At 40.3% G+C, this 14548-nt stretch overlaps 1 protein-coding gene across 1 annotated transcript in view; it reads right to left on the bottom strand.

The window, feature by feature from the left end:
• The window catches only part of FAM172A (family with sequence similarity 172 member A), a 333167-nt gene that overhangs the window by 274325 nt on the left and 44294 nt on the right, over positions 1-14548 (bottom strand). Inside the window, exon 6 of the mRNA XM_042447786.1 lies at positions 2883-3074. Within this exon, the coding sequence (XP_042303720.1) occupies positions 2883-3074 (192 nt within the window). The remainder of the gene's footprint in view (positions 1-2882; positions 3075-14548) is intronic.

Below are 14548 nucleotides of genomic sequence, written 5' to 3'. Positions count from 1 at the left end.
ATAATAATAATAATAATAATAATAATAATAATAATAATAATAATAATAATAATAATTTTAATTTTTACCCCGCCTTTCCAAAAAGATGATCAAGGCGGCTTACAAGGGCTAAGAAGATTACAATACAAGATAAAAACAATACAATAAAAGTTAAAAACATTGCTACAAGGAAGGGAACAGGAATCAGTATAAAACACGTATGTCAAGGGCAGGAAATGGAAAAATCGATTTACAATAATCCGGGGTCAAAAGGAAAAACAAGGGGCAGAGAAAAAAAATTAATTAATTAACATGTCCTCTTGATCCTTGCCCGTCCTGGCTGACCGCCCAGGGAGGGGATGCAGTAACAGCACTACTCCAATCTATAATCAACACATCTCTCAGGGAGGGGATATTTCCATCTAAGCTTTAACAAGTGGTGGTTAAACCACTTTTGAAAAAACCCTGCCTAGATCCCCTGATAAGAAAAAATTACAGACTGGTCTCCCTACTACCATTCTTGGGCAAGTTGATTGAGAGGGCGGTTGCCTTCCAACTCAAACCGGCGGGATATGGAGTTGAGACTGCCATGGTTGCCTTGCTCGATGATCTCCATCTGGGCATCGACAGGGGAAGTGTGACCCTGCTCGTGCTTTTGGACATCTCAGCGGCCTTCGAGACCACTGACCATGGTATTCTTCTGGAACGCCTGAGGGAGTTGGGTATCGGGGGCACTGTGCTCCAGTGGTTACGTTCCTACCTCTCGGGCAGATTCCAGATGGTGATGTTGGGAGACAGCTGCTCTCGTAAAAGAGGGCTGACATCTGGCGTCCCTCAGGGCGCCATCCTGTCCCCCATGCTGTTTAACATTTACATGAAGCCACTGTGAGAGATCATCCAGAGACATTATTTATTTATTTATTTCTGTAGATTTGCATGAGGTGCGGTGTTATCAGTATGCTGATGACACCCAAATTTATTTCTCTATGTCCCCGACTGCTGCAGTGACTAAGGATGGCATCTCTCCTCTAAATGCCTGTCTTGAGTCGGTAATGGGCTGGATGAGGGAAAGCAAACTCAAGGTGAATCCAGAGAAAATGGAGGTGCTTGCAATAGGGATCCCTGGTCCAGGGATGGAGATTTGTCATCCTTTCCTGGACGGGGTCACACTTCCCCTAAAGGACAAAGTTCGCAGTTTGGGAGTACTCCTGGACTCGTCTCTAAAGTTGTCATCTCAGGCGGAGGCGGTGACCAGGAGTGCATGGTACCAAGTTCGGCTGATACGCCAACTGCGCCCGTACCTGGCCCAGAGGGACCTTGAAACAGTGGTACATGCTCTGGTAACCTCTCATTTAGATTTCTGTAATGCACTCTACATGGGGCTACCTTTGTACCAAGTTTGGAAGCATGAATTGATCCAAAATGCTGCAGCCAGATTGGTCACAGGTACATCCAGATCTGACCATATTACTCCAATACTAAAATCATTACACTGGCTGCCGATCAGCTTCAGGGCCCAATACAAAGTGTTGGTTATTACCTTTAAAGCCCTACATGGCTTGGGCCCAAGTTACTTGAGGGAAAGCCTCTCCCTACACAATCCGCCCCGCACTCTCAGAACATCTGGGAAGAAATTATTGGAACATACAAAGATCAGGCTAATCACAGCTTCCCACAAAGCATTCACAGCCATGGCCCCCACACTTTGGAATAACTTACCAGAAGAGATTCGTCTCATCACCACCTTAGAAGCCTTTAAGAAAGCACTTACAGATCTCTTCCAGCGAGCCTATCCACCTGATCTTTTATAGTGGATCTTACAGAACTTTTTACACCTGATTCAATAGTACAGACACTATGTTATGGCTATGTTAATGATTTTACTGTATTTTGGCGTGCTTTTATTGATTATTTTGTATAGTATTGTGTAAATGTACTCTTTGATTTTATCGGTTGTAATCCCGCCTCGATCCACAGGGAGAGGCGGGAAATATGAATAAATAATAACAACAACAATAATAATTATTATTATATATCAGATCCTTTCAAAACTGACACAAAATATGAAATCCTTTCTATGAAGCCCAATAACAGTTTCACACCACCAACCCAAATAAATAATGACTACCTTTGAAATAATTTTTGAGAAAACAGTAAATGTGCCCGTATTTTATTTCTTTTTTCTAGGCTTTGAGCCACATTCGAGACATGCTTAAAACTTTTCTTGTGGAATAAATCTAAAAACAGAGCTTTAAACATTAAAAGAAAAACACTGTTTCACATGTTTTATCAGGAATTATGGTCTACTGGATTCAGGAAGCTGTAGAATCAGGACATTCTGAGTTTAACAACGGGAATATTGCTCTATAGTTGTGTAGTAGCTCTGTCACACAGCGTTAAGAAAACTAGAGTGTATGTTTTGTGTTAAACATGTGTCTTAGTCTGACTGATTTTAATACATTCACTTGTATGCTTCATAGAAAATACTTAAAGGCATTTCATTTTGAAAGGGTAGAAATTCAAGTGCCTTCTAGGATCAACTTCCAAAAATAATAAGAGGAAGAACAATTTGTACTTGAAACAGAGTTAACAAAAGCCCTTAAAGATGATGAAATGAAACATATTAGAAAACATCAGTTTCTAATAGATTATTGGATTGCTGTATATGCTCACATGGCACATAGATCACATGGCAACTCCAACACAAGTAAACAACAACTTTCCTGAAAACAAGGAATTATTAAACAAAGGTTTTAAAAAGCTAAAACTGCACTGGCAGCTGGGCATACAGATTTTACATAAATTAGGAAACTTCAATCATTAGCAGAACATCAAAAAAAAAAAAAAAAAAAAAAAAAAAAAAACAACAACAAATACTTCAGAAGACCAAATAATCATCTTACCTCAACAGCTCTTTTAATATATGGAATTTGTGTGCCACTGTCCAAATCTTCATTTATAATAAGTCTTCTTGCCCACTGTCCTGCTCTAACAACACCACTACCATGAATTAAAACCATCAGTTTGTCAGGATTTGTCATGGCATCTTCACTCATAAAGATAAAACTCCTGGGTTCACTGTCCACCGCATCTACCTAAAATTAAAATAAACCAAGCATTCATTACATGTATTCAGGTAATTTATTCAGACAGTCTAATGGTTGTAACCAGCAGTTAAATTATTAGTTGGCTCTGGAGCTTGAAAAATAAAGTACCCACAAACACAATTTTAGAACATTTGTAACATACTGTGTTCAGCTTTCACTGCTGATAAAGTGGCAATCTACTCTCAAACCTCTTAATGCCTACTGTCAGAGCAAACACTCCATTTTCAAATCATCATTCCCGGTAGGTATTTCTCTTTGTACTGTTTATCTCTTACACTTGTATCCTGTCCTCCCTCCAAAGAACTGAGAACGATATTTTTATTCTCACAACAACCTGAGGAAGCTTAGACTGTGGGAATATGACTTGCCCAAGGCCACACACAGTGCACTTCATAGCTAAACAGGGACTACAAACTAAAAGCTATTCTGTGCTCAGTGGTGTCCAACTACACCAAACATCTAGCAATTAAATTCAGAATGCCAAGGAGAAGCCATAAACACAGCTCTACCATCAATTCGGAACATTAACTGCCTCAAACACAACATGTAGCCTATTTGCATAACATTAGTGGGGCCACACTTACTGATTTGCCATGTCCACTTTCACCAGCAATTCTACATTGCCACATAGCTATATTGTGGGATACACTAAGCAATTTTGCCCATTTCCAAGCAGCACAAAAATGTGAGTTTCAGAAATCAGCATGAATGGGCAGGGGCAATTCTGCTTATGCTAGCAGTAGGCAACCTTTGGTTAGACATCAATACAGATAATTGTATCCAATAAATTTGTTATCTGTCCCCTAGGCATAAGCAAGCAGATTCTCACCAGTCCCAGTTTACATAGCCAGTGATCCGAGATTAAATTCAAAACAACTCTGAGAGACAAATCAGACGAACATGACTTGCCCATTCACTCAGTGTGCTTCACAGATAAATGTAGTATTTGTGGGACAGGTCAAAGAAGAGAATAGTCAAAGATAGAACCTGTATTTGAGGAAAGCTGATTTTATTGAGCTGAAGGAAATACTGGATAGAATCCCACAGCTAGAGAAGCAAAAGGAAAATTAAATCCAGCAAGGGTGAGAGTTCATGAAGAAGCACAATCACAAACAATTCCATGGAAAAAGAAAATGTAAAACATATGAAAAAGACAATGTGAATGCACAATAAACTTGAAGATGATGTGAAAACAAAAAAGAGAATGAATAAAGAATGGAAACAAAAATGAATCACCAATGATTTCTAGTGTGAACTTGTACAAATAGTGTAAGGAAAACTAAAACTCAAAATTATCTGACCAGCAGGAATCAACCAAAAGGGTTTTTTTCAAAGGTGTGTGAAGCAAAAGAATGACCAAGAAAAGAGAGGGGCTGTTGTTCAGCAAGGATGATCATATGTTTGTTCTCTATACCTTGTATCATCTCTGAACAGATCACAATGAAAAGGAAGTATTGCTCAACACTAGTTTCAGTCGACCCACCCGAAGAACTGTATGCTTCCATGCATCAGCAGAGACCTTGACAAGGGATCCAGACTGCAAATCAAGACTGATAAGGAGTTTGTTTGGAATCACTTATTTAACTTAATTATAAATGTGCTGGGCCAGATGACTTCCATCCCAGAGTATTCAAGAAACTTGCTGAACTCTGCATAACTCTGAATCACTTGTTATGATTTTTTTTGGGGGGGGGGGAATTAGGTGAGATACCAGAGGACTGGGAATGAGAAAACATTGTCCTTCTCTACAAAAAAAAATTCAAAAAAGAAGGTCCAGGTGAGCCAGCCTGACTTTAAGACGAGGAAAAAAATATTGGAATGGATGATATAAAAGTCTGTTTGCAAGTAACTTGATTAAACTGCAGTGATTAGTAGGAGTCAGCTTAGTTTTGTCAAGAACATATTCATCCGAACTAATTTTATATCTTTCTTGAATCACTGGTCAGTAGATAGTGGGAATGCTATAGATGTCATTTATCTGGATTTCAGCAAAGCATCTGATAGGATACTCCATAATATTTTGATTATCAAACTAATAAAATATAGAATAGATGGAACACTATCTGACAGATTCATAGCTGGTTGGAAAACTGTGCTCAGGTAGCCATCAGTAATAGCTGTGCTTCAAACTGGAAGGCAGTCTTGAGTGGAGAGCCACAGGGGTTTCTCCCGGGGCTATTACTCTTCAGCTTTGCCTACTATACCACACCTAGCTTAAACTAAGCTTGGTAAAACCAATTTAATAATATTCAAATGTTTGCTAGATAGTTTACACTACAGTCTAAACTATTTCAAAAGTGAGATAATTCCAGATGAAAACAAGGATGATGCTCTCCAAAAGCAGATAACCAAATATTCAAAAAGGAAAGAAAGTAACAACTATCCTAGTGTGTTGGAAATCAAACTCTATTAAGAAAGTAAAATTCAACAAATTCCTCACTCACCTTGCTGACAATTTTGTTTTACAGAGGGATGAAGTGATAAGGTGATCAACAGTTGTGAATATGTTATTCAACAAGAACAAGTCAACACACTGAATTGATGGTGGAAGTTGCATGCCTTCTTGGGCTTTATTATACTGAGGGAAACCAAAGCTGAGAACACAAACCCTGGACTTAAAAAAAAAACTTGATTTCAACAAGCTTAAAGGAATACCGGGCAGGAAATACTCAAAATAGATGGAAATTTTTTTAAAGATAAGATATTGAAGGAAAAATGACAGATCATTTCAGCAAGACAAAAAAAGTAGGATGTTTCTTAAGAAGCTCCAACAAATCTTTTGGATAAATTGAGATTAAAAGGGGCATATACAAGAAACATCAAGGGGGGAAATTACCAATAATATGAGTACTTGTAGACAGAAAGTTAAGAGGGCTAAAATTCAGATGAACACAGAAAGAATTGAGAAATGCTCTAGCAAACCAAAGGTGAAAGTGCTCAGCTTCCACTTTGCAGCCACCTTCTCCCAAAAGGAAAATAGCCAGCTCAGTCTGGCCAAAATCTAGAGAACAACTTTAGGACTTAGTAAAGAATTCAGTGATTACAAGAACCTCCATGGATTTTGCAAAGACAAGTTATGTTACACTCCCACTCACTCCCATCCCCCAAAACAAAAACTGGTTTGTGGATCAGGAAAATACTATAGAGGGTATACATTGATTACAGTAAGGCTTTCAACACAATACTCTTGCGGACAAGTTACCAGAATATGGGCTACTGTCATGTTGATTTTTACCTGATTTACAGACCATACTCAAAGAGTGCTCACCAAGTGTTCCCTGGTATCCTACAGAAAAGTGACAAATGGGGTGCTGCACAGTTCTGTCCTGAGCCTAGTGACATAGAACATCTTTTAAAATAACGTGGATACCGGATTAGAGGGGATCTTCATCCACTCTGCAGATAACAACAATTTTGGAAGGGGCAATTAATACCTCAGAAGGCAGAATCAGAATATGACTTTAACAGATTTGAAATAGGGACCAGAAAAAAATTAATTCCAACAAGTTATACGTTTAGGCAAGGAATATTACATATACAAATACAGAATAAATAGTTTCCTTGTACATGTGAAAAGAGTAAAAATTTCGGCAGACTGCAAACTAAACTTAATCCACAGTATGATAAAGCAGAAAACAAAATTAATGCCATTCTAGCCTGCAACAGCAGAACTATAATGTGCCAAAGTCATATGCGGCTTTCAGCATATGCTGAAAGCCATGTGTCGGAAGAGGCAATGGCAAGTGCGCCCATGGTGCATGCACTGCACCGTGGGCATGAGGCTCGACTATATGCAATATTTCCCTTACATGGAGGGTTCCGGAACAGATGCCCCATGTAAGGGAAGGGTGTACAGTATAATGTCTACATCAAGAGAAGTAACAGTACCAAGGATGTAGATCATTAGTAGTGTGAAAAAGACAACCTGCTCTCTTGACCCTTGCCCTTCATGGCTGGCGGTCCGGGGGCAGGGGGGGGGACAATAACAATGTTTTACAATATATAATTAATGCATCCTTTATGGAAGGCTATTTCCCAACTTGTCTTAAAGAAGCAGTGATACAGCCACTTCTGAAGAAGTCTTCCCTTGACCCCCTGGAAAAAACAACTATAGGCTGGTCTCTCACCTTCCATTCTTGGGCAAGAGAGAGCTGTTCCTATTCAGCTCCAAGGATTCTTGGATGAATCCATTTCAAACCAGCTTCAGGACAGAATAGGGAGTTGAGACTGCTATGGTCGCCTTAGTTGATAATCTCTGTCCAGGCATTGACAGGGGAAGTATGACACTGTTGGTGCTCTTGGACTTCTCAGTGGCCTTCGATACCATTGACCATGGTATCCTTCTGGAACGTCTGAGAGAGTTGGGAATTGGGGGCACTTTGCTCCAGTGGTTCGGATCCTATCTCTTGGGCAGATTCCAGATGGTGGTACTTGGAGACAGTTGCTCCTCTAAGAGGGCGCTTAAATCTGAGGTCCCTCAGAGTGCCATTGTGTCTCCAATGCTATTTAACATTTACATGAAGCCACTGGGCGAGATCATCCGGAGACATGGGGCAGGATATTATCAGTATGCTGATGACACCCAGATATATCTCTCCATGTCCCAAACTGCTGCAGTAACGTAATGGACTGGATGAGGAAAATCAGACTGAAATTGAATCCAGATAAGATGGAGGTACTTGCTATAGGGACCCCAAATCCGAGTATGGAGATTTGTCAACCAGTCCTGGATGGGGTCACACTTCCTCTAAAGGACTGTGTCCCTAGCTTACTCCTGGACTCGTCCCTCCAGTTGTCAGCTCAGATAGATGTGACAGCCAGGAGTGCCTGTTATCAGCTTCAGCTGATACACCAGCTGCGACCCTTCCTAGAACCGGGGGACCTAGAAATGAAAGTACATGCATTGGTAACCTCTCGACTCGACTTCTGCAATGCACTCTATATGGGGCTACCTTTGTATCTAGTTCGGAAACTTCAACTGCTTCAAAATATGGCAGCCAGATTGGTCGCTGGAAAATCTAGAGGCGACCATATAACATCTATATTAAAATTGCTTCATTTGCTGTCAACAAGTTTCCAGGGGCAGTAAAAAGTGTTGGTAATAACCTTTAAAGCCTTCATGGCTTGAGTCCAGCTTACTTAAGGGAGTGCCTTCTTCCACATAATCCACCCCGCACACTCAGGTCTTCTGGGATGAATCTACTGCAGCAAAGAAAGACCAGGTTGGCTGTAATCACCCAGAAGACCTTCTCGGCTGCCGCTCCTAAATTATGGGATGACCTGCTGGAAGACATCTCTCATATTACCACTCTTGATGCCTTTAAGAAGGCTGTTAAGACGGACTTGTTCCGGCAAGGTTTCCCAGACTGATCCTCCCACTCACTGATGTAGTTCGCCCGTTTGCCCCAAATGTCCCTCCTATGCATGCCTATTTTAAAATGTTAAAATTTAAATTTTCACTCGCTTATTTTAAGTTTATCTATTTTAAATATTTAATTAATTTAAATTTGAATTTTAGTTAAGGGATGAGGGATGGAATTTTAGTTTGTATACGTTAAGTATTGTTTAGGTATTTTATGTCTTTACTTCTGTAAATTCTTTATGTATTTTTGTATTTATGTAATTTTGTAAACCACCTTGATCCTTTGGAAAGGCAGTATATAAATAAAATTTATTATTATTATTATTGTTATTATTATTATTATTATTATTATTATTATTACTACTACTACTACTACTACTACTCTACTATGATGACAGCAGACCTCGCCTGGAATACTGTGTTTAGTTCCATACTTTACAATTATGAAGCTGCAGTGTGCCCAAAGAAGAGCAATTAAGGGCAGGGATGTTAAGGAAAAAGCAACATGGGTTATACAGTATATGAAATAAAACATGTGAGAGTCAGGGTGACTCAGCAGAAGCCAATTGAGAACCACACAGGTGTAAATGGTAATACAATTAACAAGTCCTGAATGCCAAGGACAAGAAATGTAAAGTGGATAAGTGGACACACCTGACTATTGTTAAGTGGTCAAGGCTGAGATGATGAAATCATTAATTGTAGGATGAATCAAGAGAACCATGTACACGCCTACTGGGTGGAAACAGACAACAGTGGGTGGTACCATGCATTGACTATAATAATGACTATGCATCCCAATGTATTTTGTGGGTTGTAGTAGTGGGTAGTAGAGTGAGGAGTTGAGTATTGGAGTTGTGTTGGATAGTTTTGGAGCTGTATATAGTAGAATAAAGTAGATCTTTTATATAAGACTACTGAGTTGTCTTTTGTCTTGGGTGAAGCTACAAGAACCAGCTGGATCCTGAAGAAGGGTGAAGACTTCTGTGGAAGCAAGAGTGAGAAGGTTTGGAGAGTTTGTTGGGGTCTTCAGCCTATTCTCTGTAACTCTGCTAAGCTATAACCACTGGCCAAAACTGGTCAGCGCGGTGCACAACCAGGTGGTGAGTTCAAGCCAGAGGTGAAGAGCTACAACTCCCATCATCCCTGACAAGGGAAAGATCTAATTAACCATTTATAAGCCACTCTGAGCGCCTTTGTGGCTGAACAGTGGGCTATAAACAATCCAAACAAACCAAAATCTTCCAAAATACAGCAATTTTCCACCCACTAGAATAACGGTTATGTCAATACTGCTGTCTTCTGCCCCAGTAGAATGACCTGTTTCTGTTGTTGAAAACTTTGTCTTCTCAACTGACACCTACCTCTGTTCCACTGACATCTTCCACTGCTGAAATCATTGACAGCTTGGACAGATCGGTGATAAATGCCGGCCTCAGGGCAGAGTGGAAGCATGGCGCCCACACGATGCACACCCTGACACTGCCGTCACACCATGCACTCGACCACATGGCAGGTGGCATCACGGCATTCCTCTGGCGCTACGTCCAGATGACACAGTGCCAAAGGAGCACCAAAAAGCCACAGCGCCAGTGGCTATGGTGCCCTTTCTAGTTGTACACCAAACCCAAAGACTGGAGCACTCTCTTCATCAGACTTCTAAACTGTTCCACCATGAATAGCCTAAGGGTTTTATTTTGTGAATCTAAAGTTTAATCCAAGTACTGTAATCTTCTTCACTGTTACTATTATGTGCCTGTTGATTTACATCTGAATCCTCCACTTCTTCTTCTGACTCTTTTCCAGATTTAACATTTAAATACTTAATTATTTTTTTTTACACATCTTCCCATAGATGCATTTTTCTCTTTGGTTAAATCTATGGTCTTGACTTTTTATGACATTACAAGTGCACTTTTTTGGTCATTTGTTTTTGCTAAATTAATTGTTTCGTCTTTTCCTCCAACTAATGAAGGATTCACTCTGGCATTCATATCCTTGTTTAATGAATTAATATTACATAAATTCAGTGGTTGCATAAGATTTTTAAAATTCATTTGTATGAAAAATAATTCATTGATGATGATAATGTTGCCTGATCAAATATATTTGACTGTAATACACTGACTGGCCTTAGGATGGCATTCACCTCCTTATTCACTACTTCTTTTATTATAGCCTGTATATCTGCTGGGCATTTCTGTTGTGCCACAGTACCAACACTGTCAAGATAGTGAGGCCCAGATGCTTGCTGGACCAACTGCTGTGCTCTTTTTATATTATTTTTAAAATATGTTAGTAGAGATTATTGGGAACCCAAGTATTCCTCTTCATTCAAATGAATATTAGCTGAGCTGCCACTTAATTGTGGAGACTGCTCAATAGCTGCATCTAAAGCACCAATAAGGCTGTTCTGCTTGTCTGCCTTAACCCCACCTTGTTTGGAACCTCAATTCCCAAGATGGCAATTTGAAGCGGCTGTTCACTTCTACACCTCTGCAGCATGGAGTTCTCATGCAGACCTGCCAGTTAACTCAGGTTTTTAAACACTAGTCGGTACTTTATGTTTTAAAATCTTCTTTAGCTCTCCTGTAGCTGAGCTTTCCAACTTTGCTTCCCGCCCCACTCTTTTTTGGTAGAAGAAGGGAGAATATACCATTCTCCACCTTGCTCTTACTCACTGAAATAAAGATTCTTATTAAATTAGCCTTGTTTCTTTTCCCAGAGTCACGCCAGGCAGCAGTTATCTAGGTCTGCTTTTGATTAATTAACTGATTAATTTTGACATTACCTACTTGCTGGATAACAGTCAATGAGTTTGTCTCCATCAACACTTGTGCCGCAGCATGCTTTCTCTTTTAATCTGAACTACCACCACTACTGTGTTTTCTGTTCTGCTGTCTTCTTCTGCTATCTTTCTCTGTTTTGAACTAATCTCAATTTTCTCCTATTTTTTACTTCTCCTTACAACCTTTAACGAGTTAAGAAAAAGTATGGCCAGCTGGCAAGGCAGGAAATTAAAAACTGATGATTAAGGGAAGAGAGTAAACGGATATAGCAAAAAGATTTTACATTCCTGCCTATCCAGCTGGCACGTGAGGAATAAACCATTGGTTGTGGATCACGCCTTCTAAACTATCCACAGAATGCAAAGGCTGGAATTCTAACAGGCCCTACAGCAGAATACATTACTAATTACAAACTAGTTACAGATTGGCATCTTCAGAGACGGCTCCTTTTCATCCTGGAGAGAAATGACCAATGGGGTCTCTGAAGATGCCAGCCACAGATGCTGGTGAAACGTCAGGAAGAAATGCTTCTAGAACATGGCCACACAGCCCAAAAAACCCACAAAAAAATAAGGATGCCGGCCATGAAAGCCTTCGACTTCACATAAGTTACAGATTTATTTTCATACTTTGCTGAAAGTGATGATTTGACATTTCAAGCCTAGGGGCAGAATATTTGTGAAGTTCTTTCTTCCATATGAACCTGAGTGGAAACTGTAGTTCTCTGTAGCTTCTCTGTATGTTTCCTTGTCTGAGATATATGTGTACATGACCAGGGGGGCAGTGTTTCAGATGTAATGCTGGTTATGGAATTTGTTTAGGAAGGAGTGCTTGATCCTGACGGGACCCACCTTTTGGCAAACAGCAAGCACCATTCTATTCCAGCAAGTGTTCTCCTGACTAGGTTTCTTTGGTTACTTTGCTTTTTATGTTTACATACACAAATACACTCAAAACTTCCAGAAAACCCACTGTGCTAGTGGCGATGCTATATCAGGAAAGATTCTAGAACAGATCATTAAACAGAGAGTCTGTGAACATCTAGATGGCAATTCCATAATCACAAAAAGTCAACATGGGTTTCAGAGAAACAAGTCATGCCAGACAAACCTGATCTCTTTTTTTTTGATAAAATTACAAGCTTGGTAGATGAAAGGAATGCTGTGGATATAGTATATCTTGATTTCAGTAAGGCCTTTGACAAAGTTCCTCATGGCATTTTTGCAAACAAGCTTGTAGAATGTGGGGTAGACAAGGTAACTGTTACATGGATTTGTAATTGGTTGACTGGCCAAACCCAAAGGGTGCTCAACAATGGCTCCTTTTCATCCTGGAGAGAAATGACCAGTGGGGTCCCACAGGGCTCTGTCCTGGGCCCAGTGCTATTCAACATCTTTATCAATGACTTGGATGACACAATTGGGGGCATACTCATCAAATTTGCAGATGACACCAAATTAGGGGGAGTAGCTAATGCCCCAGAGGACAGGACCACAATTCAAAATGACCTGAACAGATTAGAAAGCTGGGCCAAAGCTGACAAAATGAAGTTCAACAAGGAGAAATGTAAGGTACTACACTTAGGGCAGAAAAATGAAATGCACAGATATAGAATGGGCTACACCTGGCTGACTGAAACTACATGTGAAAGGGATCTGGGAGTCCAAATACAGTAGACCACAAGTTGAACATGAGTCAACAGTGCGATGCAGCAGCTAAAAAGGCCAATGCAATTTTAGGCTGCATCAATAGAAGTATAGTGTCTAGATCAAGGGAAGTAATAGTGCCACTATATTCTGGTCTGGTCAGGCCCCAGCTGGAATACTGTGTCCAGTTCTGGGCACCACAATTTAAAAAGGATGTGCAGAAACTGGAGCATGTCCAAAGGAAAGCGACTAAAGTGGTGAAGGATCTGGAAACCATGCCCTATGAGGAACGACTTAGGGAGCTGGGGATGTTCAGCCTGGAGAAGAGAAGGTTAAGAGGTGATATGATAGCCCTGTTTAAATACTTGAAGGGATGTCATATTGAGGAGGGAGCAAGCTTGTTTTCTGCTGCTCCAGAGACTAGGACCCGGAACAATGGATGCAAGCTCCAGGAAAAGAGATTCCACCTCAACAGTAGGAGGAACTTCCTGACAGTAAGGGCTGTCCGACAGTGAAACACACTCCCTCAGAATGTAATGAAATCTCCCTCCTTGGAGGTCTTTAAACAGAGGCTGGATGGCCATCTGTCGGGGAGGCTTTGATTTGGATTTCCTGCATGGTAGGGGGTTAGACTGGATGGCCCTTGCGGTCTCTTCCAACTCTATTATTCTATGATTCTACGTCTTCCTTTGTATTTTGAATCTGCAGTTTTAGTGAGTGTTTTGTATTTGTTATAGAGAGGCAAGATAGAAATTAAGTAAATAAGGTAATATGGTTTGTACAGTGTACAGAAGGAAGGTGGTAGCACTTCTAATATGTCCAAGTGAATCTGTACAGTGTGAAGAGGGAGGATAAAGAATGCTCCTCCAAAGCAATAGTCCCTATATAAAGACTCCATATTACAGCAATCATGCAGTGAGGCTTACCAAGAGGAACCTGTCCTACTGATGAAGATGAGAACCATCAGGTTTCCAATGACAATAGGGCTTCCTCCACATCTTATTGTCATCCAGCTTCTGAAATGATTTTCCATTTGAATAACTAATTAAAGGAATAGCTTCAACATGGAAAATTCCTTTAATCCTCCTCCAAGCAGACAGAACACTGGACTAGGACTCTTGTTAAGACTCTTGAGAGGCCAGGTTTGAATCCCTGCTCCACTATGGAAACATACTGTGTAACCTTGGACAAGTCACACTCTCTGAGTCTTATAAGAAGGCAAAGGCAAACTTTCTTGGAATAAACCATCTCAAGAACATCCTATTACAGGCTACCTCAGTTAGCAAAGTCTGATGGTGAACCTGCTTTTTACAAAGTCTTTTTAAGTCTGCCCACCTTCTTCCTTATCATCAGACTAACTGGATATTTTTTTTTAAAGCAGTACAGTGCTACCTTGGGTTACGAAATTAATTCGTTCCGCCGCTCCGTTCGTAACCCGAGTAATTTCGCAACCCGAAAAGGCGCTTTCCGTTAGCGCTGGAAAGCCGCTAGCCGCGCTTTCCGTTTGAATTTCGCGCCGAAAAAATTTCGTAACCCGAAAAAAACATCGTATCCTGGAACAGTTTTTTCCAATCTAACTTTTTCGTATCCCAGAAATTTCGTAACGCGATCAATTCGTATCCCGGGGTACCACTGTACTGACATTTTAGAGAAACAGTTTCAATG

This window comes from Sceloporus undulatus, chromosome 2 (assembly GCF_019175285.1).
Source record: "Sceloporus undulatus isolate JIND9_A2432 ecotype Alabama chromosome 2, SceUnd_v1.1, whole genome shotgun sequence".
In the NCBI taxonomy this organism is placed as follows: domain Eukaryota; kingdom Metazoa; phylum Chordata; class Lepidosauria; order Squamata; family Phrynosomatidae; genus Sceloporus; species Sceloporus undulatus.
The sequence above is the reverse complement of the archived record's forward strand: the minus strand, read 5'-3'. Positions and strand labels throughout refer to the sequence as shown.